Here is a 20,413-nt window from a genome sequence, read left to right as displayed (position 1 = left end):
CAATGCCCCAGTTGCCTTATGAGACGAGCTTCCACTGTAACACAAATCTGAAATATATACCTGTATGTATCCGGCATCTACTTCACCTTGGATGCTCGTTCCATAAAGGCTCATCAAAAACTCGTTACTTCCAACCTCCCACGTGATCGGAACGTAAGGACCGTTGTCCAGATCGACTCGGTATTTCTTCGATTTCAAGTTGTAATGAAGCGAGAACAGAGACGCGAGATTACCACCGAATCGCGTCATGAATCCATTTGATGTGCGATACTTCAGAAACGCTCTAAACGGTGTTCAATGTGTGAATGAGGATAAGAAAAAAAACAAGTAGCATATGAAAAAATGATTGGAACAGCACGCAGAATCTTTCGGCATATGTTGGCAAATATACACCAGACCGACAATCTTACTCATGACCATTTATAGCACGGGCATTTATCGGTATGGACTAGGGATGGTGTGAACCTCTGAAAGGTTCGGGTTCGTGTGAACGCGAACCTTTTTGAAAGGTTCTGTGTGAACACGAACGTGAACCTCGTGACGTCATATTGCTAATTCCAACCCTATCTTTCAATGAAGTGATAGCCTATATTAATGTACACGATCTAGCGAAGACTCGGGCCACATAATGTCGCATTGCTGTAGTAGGCTACATATTGGCGTTTTAAACGTCGCTAAATGTATCAACCGCGGTTATCAAAGGATATAATAATCTCATAAAATCAATACATTCCGTCGCTTTGCCAACAATTTCGACGAGGACTTACCATGAAATATAAGCTTACGCCTCAATGGTCTTAGCCAGACCGGACAATGTGTTCGGAGTCTGAGTATTGCTACATTGATGTTGAGCAGAGTGTAAAACGGGTTTCTATACTCGCTACCGATACCATAAACAACAAGTTATATAGCAGTAGCCAGCACCTTAATCGCACGGATTTGGTTTTAATGATATAGTAAAGATATGAAGTCAAGATTGACCCCGTACGCCCACTCGATATTTTACATCAGAAAACGATATCAATGAATTGATTGGTTGAATAAGCATCATTCGCTGACTACGTATATCGCTCGTGATGTTGTGTGATTGCGGGTCAAGCTCACAGCGGAGAGTCACTAAATATTCAAAACGGAACGCTGAATATTTCGAGAAATTTTTGGTAACAAAAAAGCAAGTAAAACTTTTAAGGTTGTCATGGTGCATGCTCGTTTAGTGTTGATTTTTTATGCTGCCAGCGCCATGCATAGAGTGACCCGCAGTTGAAATGCAATAAACTTGAACCAAAGAGATCTTATAACGAAGTGCAAATTACAATTTACCAAAAAGGTTCACAGTGCAGAACCTACCAAGGTTCTGCTGTGAACGCGAACCTCTAAATTTCCGAGGTTCACACACAGAACACGAACGTGAACCTCACGTTCACACCATCCCTAGTATGGACTTTTCGTATGACTCCGCCCGCGTATACCGATATGACGGCGGCGAGGCGTTTGGACTTTGGGAATGAATTCTGGAGTAGTATTAGGTCGGACTCAAAGTCTACAATCCATTAGCGTTGCATCGAGATGGAACGTGCCACAATACACTACTCGCTCACCTGAAACTCGGTTGACACCTGCTGTTTCGGATATCTCGCTATTATAAATACTATGGTATTATGAATAAAACGATATTATGACACTCGCATTTATTTTGACACTGATAAGTACCAATGTCTCGTTATTTTCAATTCGTTCTTTTTATACCGATTACCGATAGTTGATATTTTCAATGCTTCGCTATTTTAAATGCCCTGCTAATACACGCTATTTTGAATGACTCACTATTATGACACTCGTACTTATACACTCTCTACTACTCTAGCAGATATAGCCTAGTCATAATTTTGCAACACGAAAGATAGTTAGTAATCTCAAGTATTTACGCCAGTTTGGCTGTCTACTACCAACCTTGAATCGAAGTTGACAAGAGGAGTATCGTTCGGCACTTGCCATATCATGATATCTGTAGCTTTCATGGCGAAATATCCCGAATTTTTGTAATCGTCGCTTGCGGCAGACGTTGCCGACCCGTACGTGGCTCTGTTCTCCCAGAATCCATCTCCATCCGGATGGTTCGCGTTGCTCCCTTGTTCACTGGACCAGCGATCGCCAGCCGTGCATCTCCCCTTCATGTTATTTTCGTGAACGGATGCGACCAGAGTCCATCCGTCGCCTGTGGTGTTGAAATCGCAGTACGTTTGGAATACATTTCCCTTCGCAAAAGAAAATACTATTTTCATATGGGTAGCCTATCGTCTCGTCTTTATATTTATTCATTTTTCTTGTAAATGCCGACACTGTGCCTACATTAACAGGTGGCGAATCTCAACTAAGGCCTCGCCGCCAATCGTCATCAACCGGTCTGAAACGGTATCACTTTGCTGTTTGGCTTTTTGCGAAAATTATTTCCACATTGCACTATCGTATTGCTGCGTACCGGCAGACAACTTTACACTCGGCGGTCTCGCCAGGCCGTTCGTGAAATGAGAAAGTATAGCAAATATGACAGCTCTGCAGGAGCTGAGAGCGAAAGGTTTTGTAGGTTTCAAATCTAAATCCACAATCACAGCAGCGATAATAACGTCACAACGTTTGCAGGATCGAATAAAACATCATGTCCCTAGATTTATTAGAAGACGCGCATCACGCTCAGAGAAAACGTCGCTTTTGACTCATCCCCTGGAGCTTGTTTCAGAACTGGCAATGGCAATGAATTCTGCCATTGGCAAACATTTGTTGGATAATCTTGTTAGTGCGAAAAATTATAGAGACAACAAATTTCGCCACGCCGGGAGTGGCCATTCACAGTCTTTGCACTATCATTTGTTTGTCTAGGAGTCGACTTTGATCAAAATACGACAACCTAGTTTGTGCATGCCCACAGAAGGAGTTCGTGTACCATCTAAAATAGTCCATTGAGCTTAAGCGATCTCTTCGCTTTTATTATTCGAAATTTCAAGCCGGTGACGTCATATTTGGTGATGCGATTGTTGATGTACAAAAGTCATTCCAATTCGCTACTAGTTGCTGACGATTTCCACTGACGAGTGTCAGTCGAGAATGTTCGGGTTCATTTCAATATGCATATACTAGTTGATTACATGATGATTGGCTGAATAGAGGAAACAGTACAACCAGATACCCTGTAAATCTTAAACTATTGAGTTCTCATACCCAAATGATTTTAAAAAACCTGTGCATAAATTTAACTTTTGTTAAAATTAGGTGCAACTTTCTCATGGTTTTAGTACAACAAAAACTTGACCTACTATAACTGAACGAATGAGACCTCCTCAAGTGTCACACTGAGGATATTAACAATGGTACTCTATACTAGAGTGTCATGTTTTCCATCAACTAGTGCGTACCCTGTTTTACTCTATTGCATTCCATGTATATTTGGCACAGGTTGAAGAACACCGTCTAGTAATCATGGCAGTATTCCTCCTCCACGTTATCGCGGACTGTCGAGTGCCTGGCGTTGTATATCCGTTGATATCAGTTTTACTATAGCTTTGTTTTACTCGGTCCGGATCCACAAGTTACCGATCGAGGAACCGACGCTCTGCCGCAACGTGATCTCGTGAATGGACTGGCCGGCGAACTCGCGTTAACTATAGGGGTTATCACTAGGGCAAGTTTTTGCAACTTTTGCAACTTTTTTTTACAGCTTCCGGCAGCTTCCTATAGATCAGTGGTTCTTAACCTGGGGGTAATTACCCCAAAGGGGTAATTTACCAATTTTCGGGGGGTAATTCCAATTGATATTGTTTATAAACTTATAACGCTGCACTGAAATATTTTCAAACTTAAATATGAATGTAGGCTAACATATATTTTTGCGAGCTTGTATATATTTTGTTTCACTTAACACACCATACCTGCTGTGATATCATAGTAACCACTAGTGATTATGAATAAGAGAGTCGAATGTAGTTTCGTATAGTTCTAGGTAAGTCCCATTATTTTGCAGTCGTGCGGATCATATATTGTTACGCATGCTGGCAAATTGAAAGACAACGAGGGCCGTCTAAGTTCAGCTTTACACCTAATCAGTAACAACATCGTAGAAATATAGTTGTTAGTATTGAAAAGTGTAGTGGTCTGTCTAGTCCATAATCAAAATGCCTTCCAAGAAACGAGGGGAAGATATTGGAACCTTTTGGGTTCACCTTCAAAATTTATAACCAATCTTCGGTATAACTGCATCAAACTTTCTGATTGAATTTCCTTCAATTTATTGCTGTGAAATATGATTTTCTGCAATGGTATCGATCAAAACGAACTTTGATAATAATTTTCCGACTGACAATTACATGAGATGCTGTCTATTACCCTCCCCTTTGCCTAGATGTGACCACTGGATAACACAAAAACAGCATCAGCCTTCCCATCGACTTGATGTTTTTAACAGGCATATTTCAGTGTACATTATGACGTCACTTTGTGTTGTTTTACAATTAATTGAGTGCAAGCTGTAATTTGATATTTTTGAATAAGGGGTAATTTCATCCCGTCATTTTCTTCTTGGGGGTAACGACATGAAAAAGGTTAAGAACCACTGCTATAGATACTCGTAAGATATGTAGAATGCTGTTTTAAGCTGTTTGAAGGAATCTTATAGTGCAACTTTTTGCAACTTTTGTCCATTCTTTTTATGCAACTCTTTTCAACATTTTGCAACTTTTTCGATTTTTCATGAAAGTATTTTCGGTTTTGGTGAAATACACGGCCAAATTCGACTGAAACACCGTAAATCAGCACCGAAGTACGGGTATTTCGGGAGCTGAGCAGGTAAATTGACCTTTTTTTAGTCAACCGAGCAAAATGTGGTCTTTTATTGCAACTTTTGCAACTTTTGTCAAAAATAAATAAATAAATGCAACTTTCCGCGGATTTAACTGCAACAAAAACTTGTCCTAGTTATCACACGTCCTATTTTCAGAAGATTTGTACTCTTTTTTTTAAAGTGTCCACGGAGGACGCCCAAATGTCCTCTTTTTTGAGAATTTTCCCTCTTTTTTGAAAATTTTGGCTATGTGAAAATGGGACTGAGATATAGGAAATCAGTGCTCAAGTAACGGTCCGGCGGGTCTTTCAGGAGTTGAGCCAGAAAGGCGACCTCTTTATTTTTCTAATCAACACTACTACATTCAAGTAAAAAGTGGGTAAATTTGGAGTCGAATGAAAGTGATGACCTTGATTAGTGAACCAACTACAAACTCGGAATAAATTTACCAATTTTACCGGATTTCACTCCGGTATTGTAAGTCTGAAAATTTTGAAAGTGTCCTTTTTTCAGATTCCCAAAATATGGTAACCCTACGTTAACTGTCATTGACTGCAACCCAGCCCCCATACTTTGTTTAGTGAATGCCACCACTGTTTTAGAACTTATATAACAGGCTTCGAAACATAATATTCCAAAGCCATTAGACCTGAGTGGGAATGAAATTTGTTTACACAATCAAGTGTCACCGATTTACTCCCTGAGTACAATAACTACGTTGTGCTCAAAAAGCTTAAAACAGACTTGCACGAGCGTCATGATCAACTCAATGAACACTGGTCCTCCAACCGGTTACCGCCTTAATTTAGCGAACAGGTGTTTGGTAGTGACTTTGAAATAATTCAATTTCGAAAGCGTTACGAGTAATTATTCAGAACAAGTAAAACAGTACACAGTCATCGATTAAGAATGTATCAGTATTCAGTAACCTCCATATCCCGTAAATAATAGAGCCCGTTGCCCACATTTTGGCCGACTTCTGTGATCTCATTGCAACTGGAGGCAGGATGTTCTATTGATCCGACGGTCATGTTATCTGTAAAACACACACGTGTCACGTCATAATCCTTCCGATCAGACTGCCAATTTTATTTCACAATGACCTAAGCACCAGCGTTGGATGGCTAATTCATAACTATATATATACTTTATATATGTTGCTGCTCATCAAAGATGTTCGACCACGGTGGCGACTCGTCACAAGATTGGGTAAAGCGACAAGGAGGACAATCTCCACGGATGAGCGCACACGATTTTTTGGTCAAAATGGCCTGTCAAAATGCGACTAGATGGTGGTCGCACCGGGTCTCTAGAGCAGTGCTTGTCAACTTTTTTGACTTGCGGATGGTAAAACATCAAAATAATGTTGCGGGCCGGCGAACTTTATAAGAATGAACCCAAATGGCAATTTCGGCAAATGCATAAAACTAAAATGTTACTATTAGAATGTTTGTATAAATCTGCCTCTTGATAGTTGACGTGTGATACATTGTTTCTTTTAAGTTTCTGCCAGACTTGACTTTGATTGTTCGGTTCATTTTGAATGAAATGCGAGTTTGCGGATTGCCAGCCTCTATCATCGTCTCGCATTTTGCAATTGAGATAAACGTCTGATGCAGTGCTTTTCAACCATTTTGAGCTCCATTCGCACTTTTTTTGTAAAATAAATTTCATTCGCACAAACTAACCGAAAATTGTTATACAAAAAGAAGATGAAGATACTTACCATTTTGTCCAGAGGAGCAACAAATTGGCTATTATGTAGCTTAAGCTATCAAGTGTCTCATTAAAAAGGCAAGTTTTTCCGCTCGCTTTGATTTCAACTAATTCACTAAAACCCTTCTCTGCCAAACAAGGTGTTGGGTTTTATACAAAAACGTATACTAGTGCTTGGATGGCCAGGTCTTAAAACCTGTTCTGCACTCCTATCCAAAATACAGCGTATTTTTTGCGAGTGAATATTGCTGGTTGGCAGAAATTGTTTTTGAGAGCTGACACAAAGGTCCCGGAGGCTCCAGTCTGTCGAAAAGGGGAAAAACTCACATGTATGTGTTGAGGCTTTTGCCTTCTGTCTTGGAAAATAAGGTCCAAAACGAACAAGGAGAGTATAGGCACATTAGAGCCCGCTACCTTATGATACGTTGCGGTAACTTGTGTTCTGTTTTTTTTTTTTTCATTTTCCATTTTCTGTCTCGCTTGTAAATGAGAAGAGCAAATAGTCTGAAGATACCGTGTGTTCCGCTCTTTAGCTCCATCTAACTTGAGAATTCATAATAGTTTAATAACGGTAAAGCAGCTTTTTAGACTACCACCAAAATCTGAGTTTTTATGGCATCTCGCAACCCGGGCCTTATCCATGAAAAGGAGATCATTTTTAATATTACAGTAGTATGCTACGATTTTACGGACATGTATGGCATATAGAACGCGACTCTACAAAACATGTCTGACGCACGCGATTTCAAATTATTGTGAATTAAATTCCTCTGCGTGTCGCAGTTGTACTACTGTAACTACTGTCTACTCAGATCGCAAGAACGGGTCGATTCCGTGTCGACAACGGAGCATATCCATATCGAAAGGTTTGAACATCCAGCATCGGTTATTTTTGGTCAAGGTTTTGTCGCCGCTTATGTTTTTGGGATCGCATTTTATCAGTGGTTTGTTGACCAAAACTTTACGTCGTATATGTGGCCCGACGCAGAAGTGGTTGGCCTCGAAACGAATGAGTCTCATAGGCCTGAACTCGCTCGTTGCTCACCCCTACAACAGTTCCTCCCAATGGTCTTCGACAATGTTTTCCAGAAAAACCAGTCAGATAAATCTTATCATGAATTGTCATGATAAAGCCATATTTTCCGCGTTTCTCCATTATTGGCTACATTACCCAACACAGTGACCTTAGATATGTAAAAACTGTCACATGATTTTTTGCAATAAATTCAACAAATATTAAATACATATTTACAGATAGCTCTGGCACCGTGACGACCCAAAATTTTACCCAGTTTGCGCTCCTTACTTTAATAAACCTTGAAGGGGTAAAAAATTTCGTTGCAGTAACTTGCAAATGTGAGTTTGTAATGATGGTATTTACTGCTATCCTCGTGGCTCTCGCTAATCGAACAGTTATTACGAAAATATGATGATTGTTTAGCAAAAGAATGCGGAAACTCAATTTTTCCTAATTTGTCGAGCCTGTCGCAGGCTCAGGCGGGCTGATATACTGTATGTCTGCCACTACACCAGCTTTCAAACCAGGCTTTTGGTTGCGTAAGAATTATAGTGCGAAAATATTAATTCACTACGGATCGTGAGAGCTACGATTAGTGGTGCGTCGTAAGTTGAACAAGTTTCTACAATTGCGCCTCAACTACAATAGTTACTCTGACCTTGAATTGCCAATTAGGTTTATATGAATTATTCCACGTCAGAGAAGTTATAAATTATTCACGATTTTAATTCGCACTCATCCGGATTCTTCATTCGCACCATTCGCACCACCTCCGTCATTCGCACCGCAATTTTTTTCATTCGCACCAGTGCGAACCGTCACACAAGTTGAAAGGCACTGGTCTGATGTATTTGGCGTACCGACAGGAAACTATAGCGAAGGACCAGACCTTTTGAGCTCGGGGACCGGTATAGCCTAATTTCAAAACGAAGTTTGCGGACCGGTGAATCTTCCGAAATTAGAATTTCATCAAATGCTACCTTTTTGATATTGGACATGTTATATGTGATTCTACTATATTCTCTGCAAGACGATGTCCTGTTAAAACCACTAACGCTGTGTTTCTTAAGCTTTACTGAACTGGTAACATTCACGGAAATGTGCAAGTCTTGGGAACTCCAAATTTTTATCAAGTCATAAAACAATTGATATCAATTGCCTAATTGCAAGTGAGATAATAAATATTGGAGATACAAGGGACAGTTAAGAATGACAAGGTTTTGATTTTAAAACTCAACGTCCTCTACGTACGCCACTCCACGCGTACTACCACAGAAGTCACAATTCGACCAATGTTGGAGCCAAATTGCCTGCAACCAACTGTGGGCAAGATGGGCGTGTCATAGAATTAAATATGTATAGATTGAGTTTGTCTCTTGAACTACAGAGAACCCCGGAGACTGGCTCATTGAATTCCCGAGGTTCCCGGTAGTGGGACTAGTATAGTGGGTATCATGCTGGAGGCGCATCAATTCAGAGTCTGAAATCTGAATCAGTAAAAAGTATCGGCCTGAAATAAGAGGACCAATGTAGTCGAAACCACAACCTGACATATCGATCTCGCCTTCCTCCACATGCCACCTCATTTTGTCGCTTGCATTTTATATTCTCTGCTTTACTTTTCATTCAGTCTACATGCCTCTTCTTTACCTCGCCTAGGCCAAGGTGGGTATCTGATTTCAAAGACTACTCCAAGCCGTTTCGGCATCTCCCCATCTTTTCATTGTATCGCAGTTTTGTGGTATTTTGAAATGATGAAAATAATATTAAAAATGATACTGATACACTGTGAATTGGGAAACAACGCGGGCCTTCACAACAAGCAGTAATTTTAGAACAGTATGAGACCCTTAGGACAAAAAGATTGGACGCAGCAGCTGTAAAACTGTAGAATAGGCTGGCATAGTAAAGAAGTTGGCAGATATTTAGAAAATTCTCTCCATTAACTTACTTATCATGCCGATGAGATTATCCGTAGAAGTCCTAGTCTCATTTCTGGACGCGTCATTCAGCTCTGCAATAATACAATTTCGTAATCAGTAGGAAATATGGGCGGGAGATTGTAGCTCAACAGTGTAAAATTAACGATGTAGGCTTACCTCTCATCATATTGATAAGGTTCTTCTCTGATAATCTTGTCATATTTTTCAATTCTTCAATGAGCTCGAAGTTTATTGATTGCTGATCTGCTCGCTCTGAATTTGTTACATACAATGAATATCAAAAATATGTTCGCATAATAATGCACAAACATCAATTGTAGGCTATGCATATTCACGGGTGACAGAACGGGCTAGGCCTACGTCTTACTGGCAAACACGACAATATATTACATTGAATACAGCATTTAAACCACTTTTGGGCTCCTTTTCCAGGCCAGTATGTATTATTCAGTGGCGGCTCGTCCTATAGGGCAACTGGGGCATTGCCCCACCTAAAATTCAGTTCAATAACAATTGTTTACCATTTATAGACGCACAGCAATCTATATATACCGAAATCACAGCGAAAATCGTATTCTTCTTGTCCTTTTGCTTGTAAATGCCGTTATATAGCGAAGTCTCTGCGAAAATCGAATTATCTTCTATGTTTTCGCTTTGCGAATGCCTAGCCGGGGCATGCCCCGGTAGCGCTCATAACAAGCTTTCACTGTCTATTCCAGTGATTCCCAAGTGCGGCCCCCAAAATATATTAGCAAATCGATGACAAAAATATATATATATATTTATAAAATACTCTTGCTTGGCTTGGCCTCTATAGTTTTTAATTATAGAATTGCAGGAAAGTTGTGAGTATAGACTGCTAACGTTACGTCACTGCTGTTTCAATGCATTGTGCCCTAACTTTCCAATTGAACGGGCAGTAGCTATAGATATAAACAGGTATTGATAACTTTCAAAACCGGAGGAAAATCCTGAAAAAATGTAAATTTTTCCAACTTCGTGGTCGCTTGACTAAAAAAGAAAAAGAAGCTCAACTCTCGGAAAATGCAGTTTTTCTTTCACATTAAAAGGTGGTTGATTGAAAAAACGGTCAACTTTCCGGTCCAGCTCCCGAAATAGTCGCCGTAGCGTTCCCACAGTGCTGACGTAATGTATATCAGTCGAATTTGCCCCAATATGTAACCAAAATCCTCAAAAAAGAAGACATATCATCTTAAAAGAGGACGTATGGTAACCCTATGATAACTAGATGTGCAACAAGTGACTCGCGGTTGAAAACGCCGAAATGCACACTGCTTCGTCGGCTAAAAGCAGCATAATTAGTAGTCCTATATAGTCAGGGCCGTAGCTGTCGCACCCCAAACCCCCCAATTGAGGGGGGCCGAGCTCGAAGGGGGCACAAAATTATTTCGTGAGTTACCATAAATTATGGAGTATTTTTTTAAATTTATGGAACTTTTTTAAAAAAATTTCGCGCCATGCGCGATTTCAATTCGCCACATATCTTGATTATTGGGCACTCTTCCCCAAGAAAAAACACGCTAGATTTATAGAAATGGGCATCTCACCGTTGGCCATGACAGCACCACAACGCACCAAGACATATAAAGTTTTAGGCCATGTAACATGTGACTCCATGAAGTGTGTCAGAACGATCGGCAGTTGACCAAAAACTTCGAAATACCAGAAAATTCGTTATATGTACAAACTACATATAGGTTTAATTGTCCATATAGGCGGCTAAATGACTGGCGCCGAATGTTCTTGTCTTGGCAATCTGAACCTCACAAGACAAATACCATCCCGCAGGAAAGAAAGTTATATGCCAGTGAAGAAATACCAATCTGAAATCGTGTGATCTTTCAGTTTAGTAGGTTTGGGCAATTCTACATTTTTTATATAGCAGACAGGAGGTCACGAAATAACTTCATGTAAAGAAGTCATTAGGGATGGTGTGAACCTCTGAAAGGTTCAGGTTCGTGTGAACCCGAACCTTTTTAAAACGTTCTGTGTGAACGCGAACGTAAACCTCATGACGTCACGTGACGTCATATTGCTAATTCCAACCCTACATTTCAATTAAGTGATAGCCTATATTAGTGTACACGATACCTAGCGACGACTCGGGCCACATGACACAATGCTTAAACACATATTGGCGTTTGAAACCTCGCTATATGTATCAAATGAGGCAGTCAAATGATATGATACTCCCATAAAATCAATATCATCCGTGACTTTGCCGACAATTTCGACGAGGAGTTGCCAGTGAATATAAGCTTACGCCTTAACGGTCTTCACCAGACCGGACAATGTATTCGGCGGCTGACTATTGCTACATTGGGCAGAGGGTAAAACATGTTTCCATATTTGGTACCGATATTAGGCTACCCCACAAGTGATACAATTGTAGCCAACACCTCAATCGCACGGATTTTGTTTTAATGATGCAGTAAACATATGAAGTCAAGATTAACTGCTAGATTTATCACGTCAGAAAGGGATATCAATCTCATTGATTGGTTGAATAAGCATCATTCGCTGACTACAGGTACTGCATGTCGCTCGTGATGTTGTGTGATTGCGGGTCAAGCTTACAGCAGAGAGTCACTAAATATTCATAAACGGGAAGCTGGATATTTCGTGCAAACTTTTGTAACAAAGCCAGTAAAGTCTTTTCGATTGTCAAGGTGCATGCTTGTTTTGTGTTGATTTTTTATGCTGCCAGCGTCATGCATAGAGTGGCCCGCAGTTGAAATGCAATAAATTCGAACCAAAAATATCATATTGAAGTGAAAATTGTAATATATGAAAAAGGTTCACAGTGCAGAACCTACCAAGGTTCTGTTGTGAACGCGAACCTCTAAATTTCCGAGGTTCACACACAGAACGCGAACGTAAACCTCAAGTTCACACCATCTCTACAAGTCATACCTAGGGGTCCGCCCGCCCGAAGATGTTTAATTTTACGTGGTCTGCAGTTTCAAAAACACTTCTCACTCAGCTCTACCGGTTAATCTAATTACGTGGGCAAAGAGGACAACCATGCCATTCCCGATCTTATCCACCGATTTTACATGAATTATCGAAATATTCGCGTGTCGCGCTGTCTCACTAAACAGTACAACTTTAATTTCGTTGCAAAAGCGAACAACGTGATGCGGGGTCAGTTTATCACCCTATGGGAGTCTGGGGTCCTGACGAAGTGCTGTTACAATCCTGCCAACGGGTATACCCCCGGAGATGTTTAATTACTATTGAGGGGGCCTATACCTTTTAAAACACACCTCAATCAGCTCTACCGGTAAATCAGTTTACGTGAACAGAGACAGGATGAAAATTGATAGCAATACATGCAATTCCCGATCATATTGACCGATTCAGTCATGAATCTAAAGAAATTTCTCGCGCTTCGCGCGTTTAGGCCAGGAAAGCTGATTCACTCAACGGACACACAATTCAGCAGATAAGTAGCGGTAAACAGTGTACAGTTTCGCAATCTCGTCAGGGCAATAAAACTACTCCGAAATAGCCACGATGACTGTTTGGGTCCGTTTCATAGCCGTAGTATTCGTGCGGCCTTGACCGTACTCTGAAATTCTAAATTTGGCCCTCACACCGAAAAAGTTTGGGAACCACTGGTCTATTCTCTCAAAGCCGCGCACAATAAAGAAACGGTGATTTACTCTCTCCTATTCATAAAATTACCGAGCAAGTGGGGCAAAATAGGTCTGTGCCCCTAAGGTGTGATGTAACAATCGTATCTTTATCTGAACTCGGTTACTGTAATATGCGTTTAGTCGACCTTTGCTGGTATAGGGCGATTTTGATGGTGTTTCACACCATGATAATTCTTGAAACTTGGTATGTCATGTCGTGATGGTGGTATTTAACACTGTCCCAAGTTTCAGGGTTTCTACTTGAAGTTTAGGGTAGTAATTCCGTTTCCGAAATTGAGTGTGTGCTGATCCGTCATGTATCGCAAACAGATTTTACTCAAAAGCCGGTATTGGTATCCATTGATTTTGACGTTCCATACCGAGATCGGTCATGCCAGTTGGCACGGTAAGTCTTAATGTTAGTATCGACCGCTGTACCAAGTTTTAAGTTTGTCACTGAACTATGTTAGTGGTAATTTCGTTTCCTAAGTCGAGTGAGAGCTGACTCGTTATTTATCACTAACAGATTTTACGCAAAGCCGGTATTGGCCTCTATTGATTTTAACGATGCTCCTTACCTAGATCCGTCATAAGCTTTTGCACGGTATGTCTTGATTTTAGTATCGAACGCTGTGCCAAGTCTCAAGGTTGACACTCAATGATTAGGGCAGTAATTTCGTTATCAAGGTCGAGTATGGTAGAGATGTGCGCTGATCTGACACTTTAGCCTACAACGCATTGCAGATTTCACGCAAAAGCCGGTGTATCTGTGCTAACGTTAACTGTGTTCCATACTGAGATAGGTGATGAGATGATGATATCATGGATATCATGAAACAGTTTACTATCATTCTCGGTTTGCATTCAAATATTTACTTTTATATTATATTCTCCAAAGTCAATTTCACGGTGAAATTGTGGCCTTCAAGCCATTTGCTTACAACCAAGCCAAGCGCGATAGCTATTTCGTTTTCGATGGTGGCTAACAGCTGATCACTTGATCAGCCTATTCCTCAGTACATCCTACGCAAAATTCGGTGTTGGTCTGTTCGTATTAAGTTTGACAGTGTTCCATACCGAAAAGGGCCATGAGGCTACTTCTCGATGATGTCATGTAACAGTGTACTAAGTTTACGGCTTTCATCCGCGTATTTATTCGGTAATATATTTTCCAAAGGCGATTTCGCAGCAGATCTATAGACAGTAATAAAGCCGTATGCGTCGTGTTTACAGTCTCCAGTTTCAAAGCCAAAAGCTCCTATGATGTACCGGGACCGAATTTCTGAGGCTGCTATTCTTAGTTCTTTAGAATGATGTTTTGGATTCAATATGGCAGGCCCAATCTATGAGATAACAATTGCGTATGTGTCCGAACTCGTTGACCTTTCCAGTTAGGCTTACGCAATCTCTCGAGTTATAGTCATTTCCATTTCTGCATATAATTAGTCAGGTCAAGCGCGAACATGAACCGTGTTGAATCTTTGTTCCGTACGCCGTTTAGGCAGTTACCACACTTCCAAGTCACAGCTCACAGGCAGACCTCTCGTGGCACATACGTTAAAATCACTGTTGTCAGGAAATTCATGTTATCGTACCATCATTAAGTTACTTGTTTACGTTGGAAAGCGCCATTGTGACGTCATCTTGATAAAAAGTCGCTTGCATCCCTTGTCCCACCACCCGATATTGGCACGAGCCGCCACTGGTATTATTACATAATTTCGTTGAACAAAACCGCCGAGCTGCCAAATGCACTACGTTGATAGTCGATAGTTGATACTATGGATGGTGCGAACCCCTGAAAATGTTCTGGTTCTGGTGAACGAGAACCCTTTTGAAAGATTCTGTGTGAACGCGAACGGAAACCTATGACGTCACCTGACGTCATATTGCTAATTCCAACCCTACATTTCCGTAAAGCACTATACTAATGTACATGAGAACTATAGACAACTCAGGCCACATTTTGCCACAACGGGGAAATACACGAGGACTTTTTATATGTCACCTAATGTATCAATTGGAACAATCAAATGCTGTATAATAATTCCACCAAATCAATATCTTCCGTCGCTTTGCCAACAATTTCGACTAGGACTTGGCTAGACCGCACAGATGTATTCCTAAGAGTGAAACACCGATTTCCATACTTGCGCCAGATATGATCTCTAAAACAAGTTATGCAGTAGCCAACACCCCAATCTGACTGATTTGTTTTTTATGAGACAATGACGATGTCAAATCAAGATAGATCCCGATAGACATCGATGCATTTTTTATATCAATTTCGTAGATGCAAATAATTAATTGGTTGACTAAGCACAACTCACTGAATTCCCACGTATAGTGTGTTCCTGTTATTTAGTAATTGTGGGCGAAGCTCGCAGCAAAGAGTCACTAAAGATTCACAAACTGAAAGTTGAATAATCTGAGCAAACTTTCGAGCAAATCATTTTTGAAATTAGCAAGGTGCACGCGCGTATTAGTGCTGAATTTTCTTCATGTTGCCAGCGCCATACTAAGAGTAGTCCGAAGTTAAAATGCAAAGAATCTCAACCAAAGGTTCACTGTGCAGAACTTACCAAGGCTCGTTTGTGAACGCAAACCTATAAATTACAGAGGTTCACACACAGAACGCGAACGTGAACCTCACGTTCACTTCACACCATCCCTAATTGATACGATAAAGACCAACGTTTTGTTTTGTGAATATTTGTGCGGATGGTGAGCCATTTGAAAAATTGCTAAAATACCGTTTCGTTTTTTAAGTTTGAGAACCATGGTTTTACCAGAACAAGTGTAATCTACATATTATCAGGCCATTTGAATGGCGCTATTGCGATCTCATGTGTGGCTTATGTATAGTAGGGCTGTTCAAAAATAACTTTTTTTCCCCGATTCAAGCCGGTCACCTCTTAAATCGTCAGGTTGCAGTAGAAAACCTTGCTCACCAAATTTCACTCGATTCCAACCAGTAATGGCCTCCGCAGTTCCAATTAAAATTTTTAATTTATTATGGAAAATTAAAAAAAAAAAATTCCAAATTTTTCTGCCAACCCCATGAAATTGTTGAGCTGTCTTCAAAGACGTTGCAAAACAAATTTGAGTCAATTCCGACCAGTAGAAGCGGAGTTATGTGAGTTTTTCGTTGGCAAATCGCGGATTATCCACCGATCAAGGATAATCCGGGGAATATCATCGAAAAACTCACATAACTCCGCTTCTACTGGTCGGAATTGACTCAAATTTGTTTTGCAACGTCTTTGAAGACAGCTCAACAATTTCATGGGGTTGGCAGAAAAATTTGGAAATTTTTTTTTAAAATTTTCCATAATAAATTTAAAATTTTAATTGGAACTGCGGAGGCCATTACCGGTTGGAATCGAGTGAAATTTGGTGAGCAAGGTTTTCTACTGCAACCTGACGATTTAAGAGGTGACCGGCTTGAATCGGGGAAAAAAAGTTATTTTTGAACAGCCCTAGTATAGTGATAAGCAGGTTATAGTTTATAGGGATGGTTGAGTTTGGTAAAGGCGCATTCACAAGTGTCGAAAATACGCGGAGAGTCATTTTTTGTTCCTCTCCACGTACCTTTCAGACTTGCGAGAAGGGTTTTTCAAGAATGTACGTACATTGAGAATAATGAAGAGCAGATTCCGTGCCAGACTTTCCATCGGACATTTTACACGGGCTTCCTTTTTCACAACATATACAGTTCCATGAATAGGTCATCCATCACAGTGAAATGGTGTTTAATCGTGTAAATACATTAACTGGGGTGGATATTGGTAACAGTCAAGATGATATAGTTATCAAATTAATTGATTTATCACTATCATGCAAAGTAGCTTATCACGCTGGTGGGACACGTCGATTCAAGACGGCGATGCTTATCGATCGCAATACTCCGTACATGAACAGGACTGGACATAATGGTCACTTCAATTTATCATCTCTAACATACCAAAACTACTAAAAAGTGCAAAGCTAAAATCTTTCATATTTACAGAACTGAACCGGGCCTGATTTATCATACTCTCTTGTGGGCTACATGGAATGAATTAGCACAAACCTTGTTGTTACGGAAGGACAACTGCTATGATCCTATTGTGATACAAGGCGAGGCCTTACCGTATGCAATGCATATTTCAACTAATATCATTCTACAAACAGAATTGCCGTGTTCATTTCGATTGCTGAAATAGGAAATGGTTATGGTATGGGTATTATGATATGGTTCGAGCTCCCGCTGTCAATCATCATAAGAGCATGTTCTCTATATTGGCAAAGGGCCTTAATTTATTTCATTTGTGTGCTCTCGAGTCCACCATCATCACTATGAGTCAAACAAGTCTATGCCACCAAAACGAATATGTGTATCATTTAAAAATCGCACGTTAACTTGTTTTGTTCTCTTGGTGCCTGCGCTATATAGGTATCTCTGACTGATTTGAAGTGTGAATTCTACGGTAAGTATTAATTATATCGTAATTCTTCAGGCATGATTTAAATAAAATATTACCAGCATACCCATGTTCTGAATGTTTAATTGTCTTGATATCCAATAAAATTGTACACCGAAGACTGCCAATGTTACAATGAAGAACACCACCGTTACTGAGAAAATAATTCTCAGTTTGCCGTTCATCTTGGAGATCGCTCCTGGAAAGGCAAGAATTCCTTATGCACCAAGTGTGCTATGACAATTCTTCAATATAGGAGTAATCACAAAAGCTAGACTTCAAAATCGTTGCCGTTGACACGCAACACAAGATTAAATTGGTGAAATAGAATGGTTGATTATGACATTGACGTGAAATAACTGATTCCAAGAGACTTTCAACTTTAAAGTTCAAATAACTACGTACACTAGTAGAAGAAGAGTGTGTGTATTAGAAAAAAGACAAGAGGGTAAGATAAATATCGTACCTTCACCATTCTGAGTAAAAGTTGTCTTCGAAATTTGCTTTGAATACGATCGTGACTTTTCTGCTTGTGCGGCGTCTCGTCCGAAGGTTACTTCACTGTCACCCATATATATGTGTTCATTGTTGTAAAGAGAGTCCATTCTGTGACAGAACACCGAGAACCATCTATTGGTGAGTATGGTGGATTGCCTGCAGTTAGTTAACTATAGTGTATTCGCGCCGTCAACGCGGACAAAATATTTCTGGAAAGGAAAGGTTGTCATGTATTTTGTTCTTTATGTTTTTAAGCCATATACCCTGGATTTACCACCGTTGGTTAGCGAGTGAAAGACTGCGTGATTCAAACGTGTCAGCAAGGATTTCGAATTGTTAACATAAGTGGTATTGCGATCTGTATGAATGCAGGTAATCGACTATTCGGATCAGACATTGCAGAAACAGACGGTCAGTTTTCTACAGTGTGGATTGACTCACCGGTTTTTACTTTCGCTCTTTGAAGAAACAAAGTGGATACTGCACGTTTTTTGACTTTCGTTTGATATGTAAGATTAAACTATAACAGTGTTTTACATCGTTAATTCGAGTAAACAAATATGAACTCCTGGCGATACCAAAACTGCCAAAAATAAAATCTGAAAAATGTCACGAATAGGCTATATTTGGTATTTTTGGCATATGCCAAGAATAACACTGCCTGTCTATGAAACATGTAAAATGGAATCGATTTCAAATCGGGGTGCATTTTTTTCCTTTGCGCGTCACATTTGTACTGCATTTGTCTACTCAGATTGTAGCCACGCGAATATTCAGTGCCGACGACAGGACATATCAATATCGAATGTATATCGAATGTTTTGAGCAAACAGCGACGGTCAATTTTAGATATGGTTTTATCGCCTCCAATCTTACTGGTACCGCACCGCACAGATCTTGTCGGAGACCGGTGATGTGCGTAAGGCTGATATTCTGACTATAACAGTGATGGCAGTAATCGGCGGATCTGGCGGTTCTACTAGATCAGGGGTCACGAACGTTTTGAAACCGAGAGCTACTTCTTAAGTTCTATTGAATGCGACTGGCCACATATCACTCCCACCGTTTATCCGCGCTCAGTTAAATTTCTTCACTTAGACATTCATGGCAATGGGCAGAGTTTTCCCCCTTGCTAAGAACAGAAAACTCTCACTCACAGGGGCTCACACCAGCGTCTCCGGGATCAGTTGCGTTGTCGCACTGCGAACCGAAGCGTCAATCTTCGCGTCGACGCTCGGGATTATTTACTAGGTTATTGTTAAGCCTCCGCGTTAGCGAAGACGAGCAACACCCGATCGAAAACTGCGTTGGTATGTTTCTTAGGGTCGACTGACCCATGTTCAACTGCTGCTCGTATGAAGCCCTCCTCCGATTCTACTTCGAAATCTATCATTTGAATATTTGCTACAGCGACTGCGGGCCACTCATTTGGTTCTCTCGGTCTACCGGTAGCCCGCGAGCACCGCGTTGGTGTGACGCTTTCAGTGTGTAGAGAGGCCTTTATCCTTATGCAAAGTACATATTGGATGTCAACTGTGTCCACTGCAGAGAATTACTGCTATACGTAACCAACAATCAATTCGAAGTCCTACCTAAATCGACGCGACAGTGCCCACACAGGGCTGTTCAAAAATATATTTTTTCCCGAATTCCCACCGTTCACTGATTAAATTGTTCCCGAATTCCCACCGTTCACTGATTAAATTGTCAGGTTACCCTAAAAACGCTGCACACCAAATTTTGTTCAATTCTAACAAGTATAAGACTCCGCAGATCCAATTAAAATTTTTAATTAACCGGGAAAAATTAAAAAAAATTCAAATTCTTCTGTCAACCCCATGAAATTGTTGAGCTGCTTTTAAATGCGATGTAAAAAATATTTGACTCAATTCCAATTAGTAGAAGCGGAGTTGTTTGAGTTGGACCTCACACGTATGGATTTTAGACTATAAAAGACATACCCACTATAGGGATGGTGTGAACCTCTGAAAGGTTCGGGTTCGTGTTAACGCGAACCTTTATGAAAGGTTTTGTGTGAACGCGAACGTGAATTTCATGACGTCACGTGACGTCATATTGCTAATTCCAACCGTACAATTCAGTGAAATGATAGCCTATATACACACGATACCTAGCGATGACTCGGGCCTCATAATGCCATAATGCTGAAGTAGGCCTACATATTAACGTTTTAAATGTCGTCAAATATATCAACTGGTGCAATAAAATGATATATTACTCCCATAAAATTAATATCTCATGTCGCTTCACCAACAATTTCGACG

At 40.4% G+C, this 20,413-nt stretch overlaps 1 protein-coding gene across 3 annotated transcripts in view; it reads right to left on the bottom strand.

Moving 5' to 3' along the window:
- Positions 1-19,819, bottom strand: part of LOC145439279 (intelectin-1b-like) — a 29,861-nt gene extending 10,042 nt beyond the window's left edge. Inside the window, exons 1-8 of one of the 3 annotated variants that reach the window (XM_080316777.1) lie at positions 18,570-19,819; positions 18,097-18,236; positions 17,698-17,829; positions 9,665-9,760; positions 9,517-9,579; positions 5,761-5,867; positions 1,951-2,255; positions 61-283 (exon numbers count right to left, since the gene is read on the bottom strand). In XM_080316777.1, coding sequence (XP_080172903.1) covers positions 61-283; positions 1,951-2,255; positions 5,761-5,867; positions 9,517-9,579; positions 9,665-9,760; positions 17,698-17,829; positions 18,097-18,235 — 1,065 coding nt within the window. In that variant the 5' untranslated portion in view covers position 18,236; positions 18,570-19,819. Of the gene's footprint in view, positions 1-60; positions 284-1,950; positions 2,256-5,760; positions 5,868-9,516; positions 9,580-9,664; positions 9,761-17,697; positions 17,830-18,096; positions 18,370-18,569 lie in introns of those variants that run through there. The other 2 variants (XM_080316776.1, XM_080316778.1) reach the window with 2 other exon arrangements.
- Between the last annotated feature and the right edge of the window lie 594 nt (positions 19,820-20,413).

The sequence above is a fragment of the Botryllus schlosseri genome, chromosome 5 (genome assembly GCF_051294905.1).
Source record: "Botryllus schlosseri isolate E-star chromosome 5, Bs_hap1, whole genome shotgun sequence".
NCBI lineage: Eukaryota > Metazoa > Chordata > Ascidiacea > Stolidobranchia > Styelidae > Botryllus > Botryllus schlosseri.
Note: the sequence above shows the minus strand (reverse complement) of the source record. Positions and strands in the feature narration are given on the sequence as shown.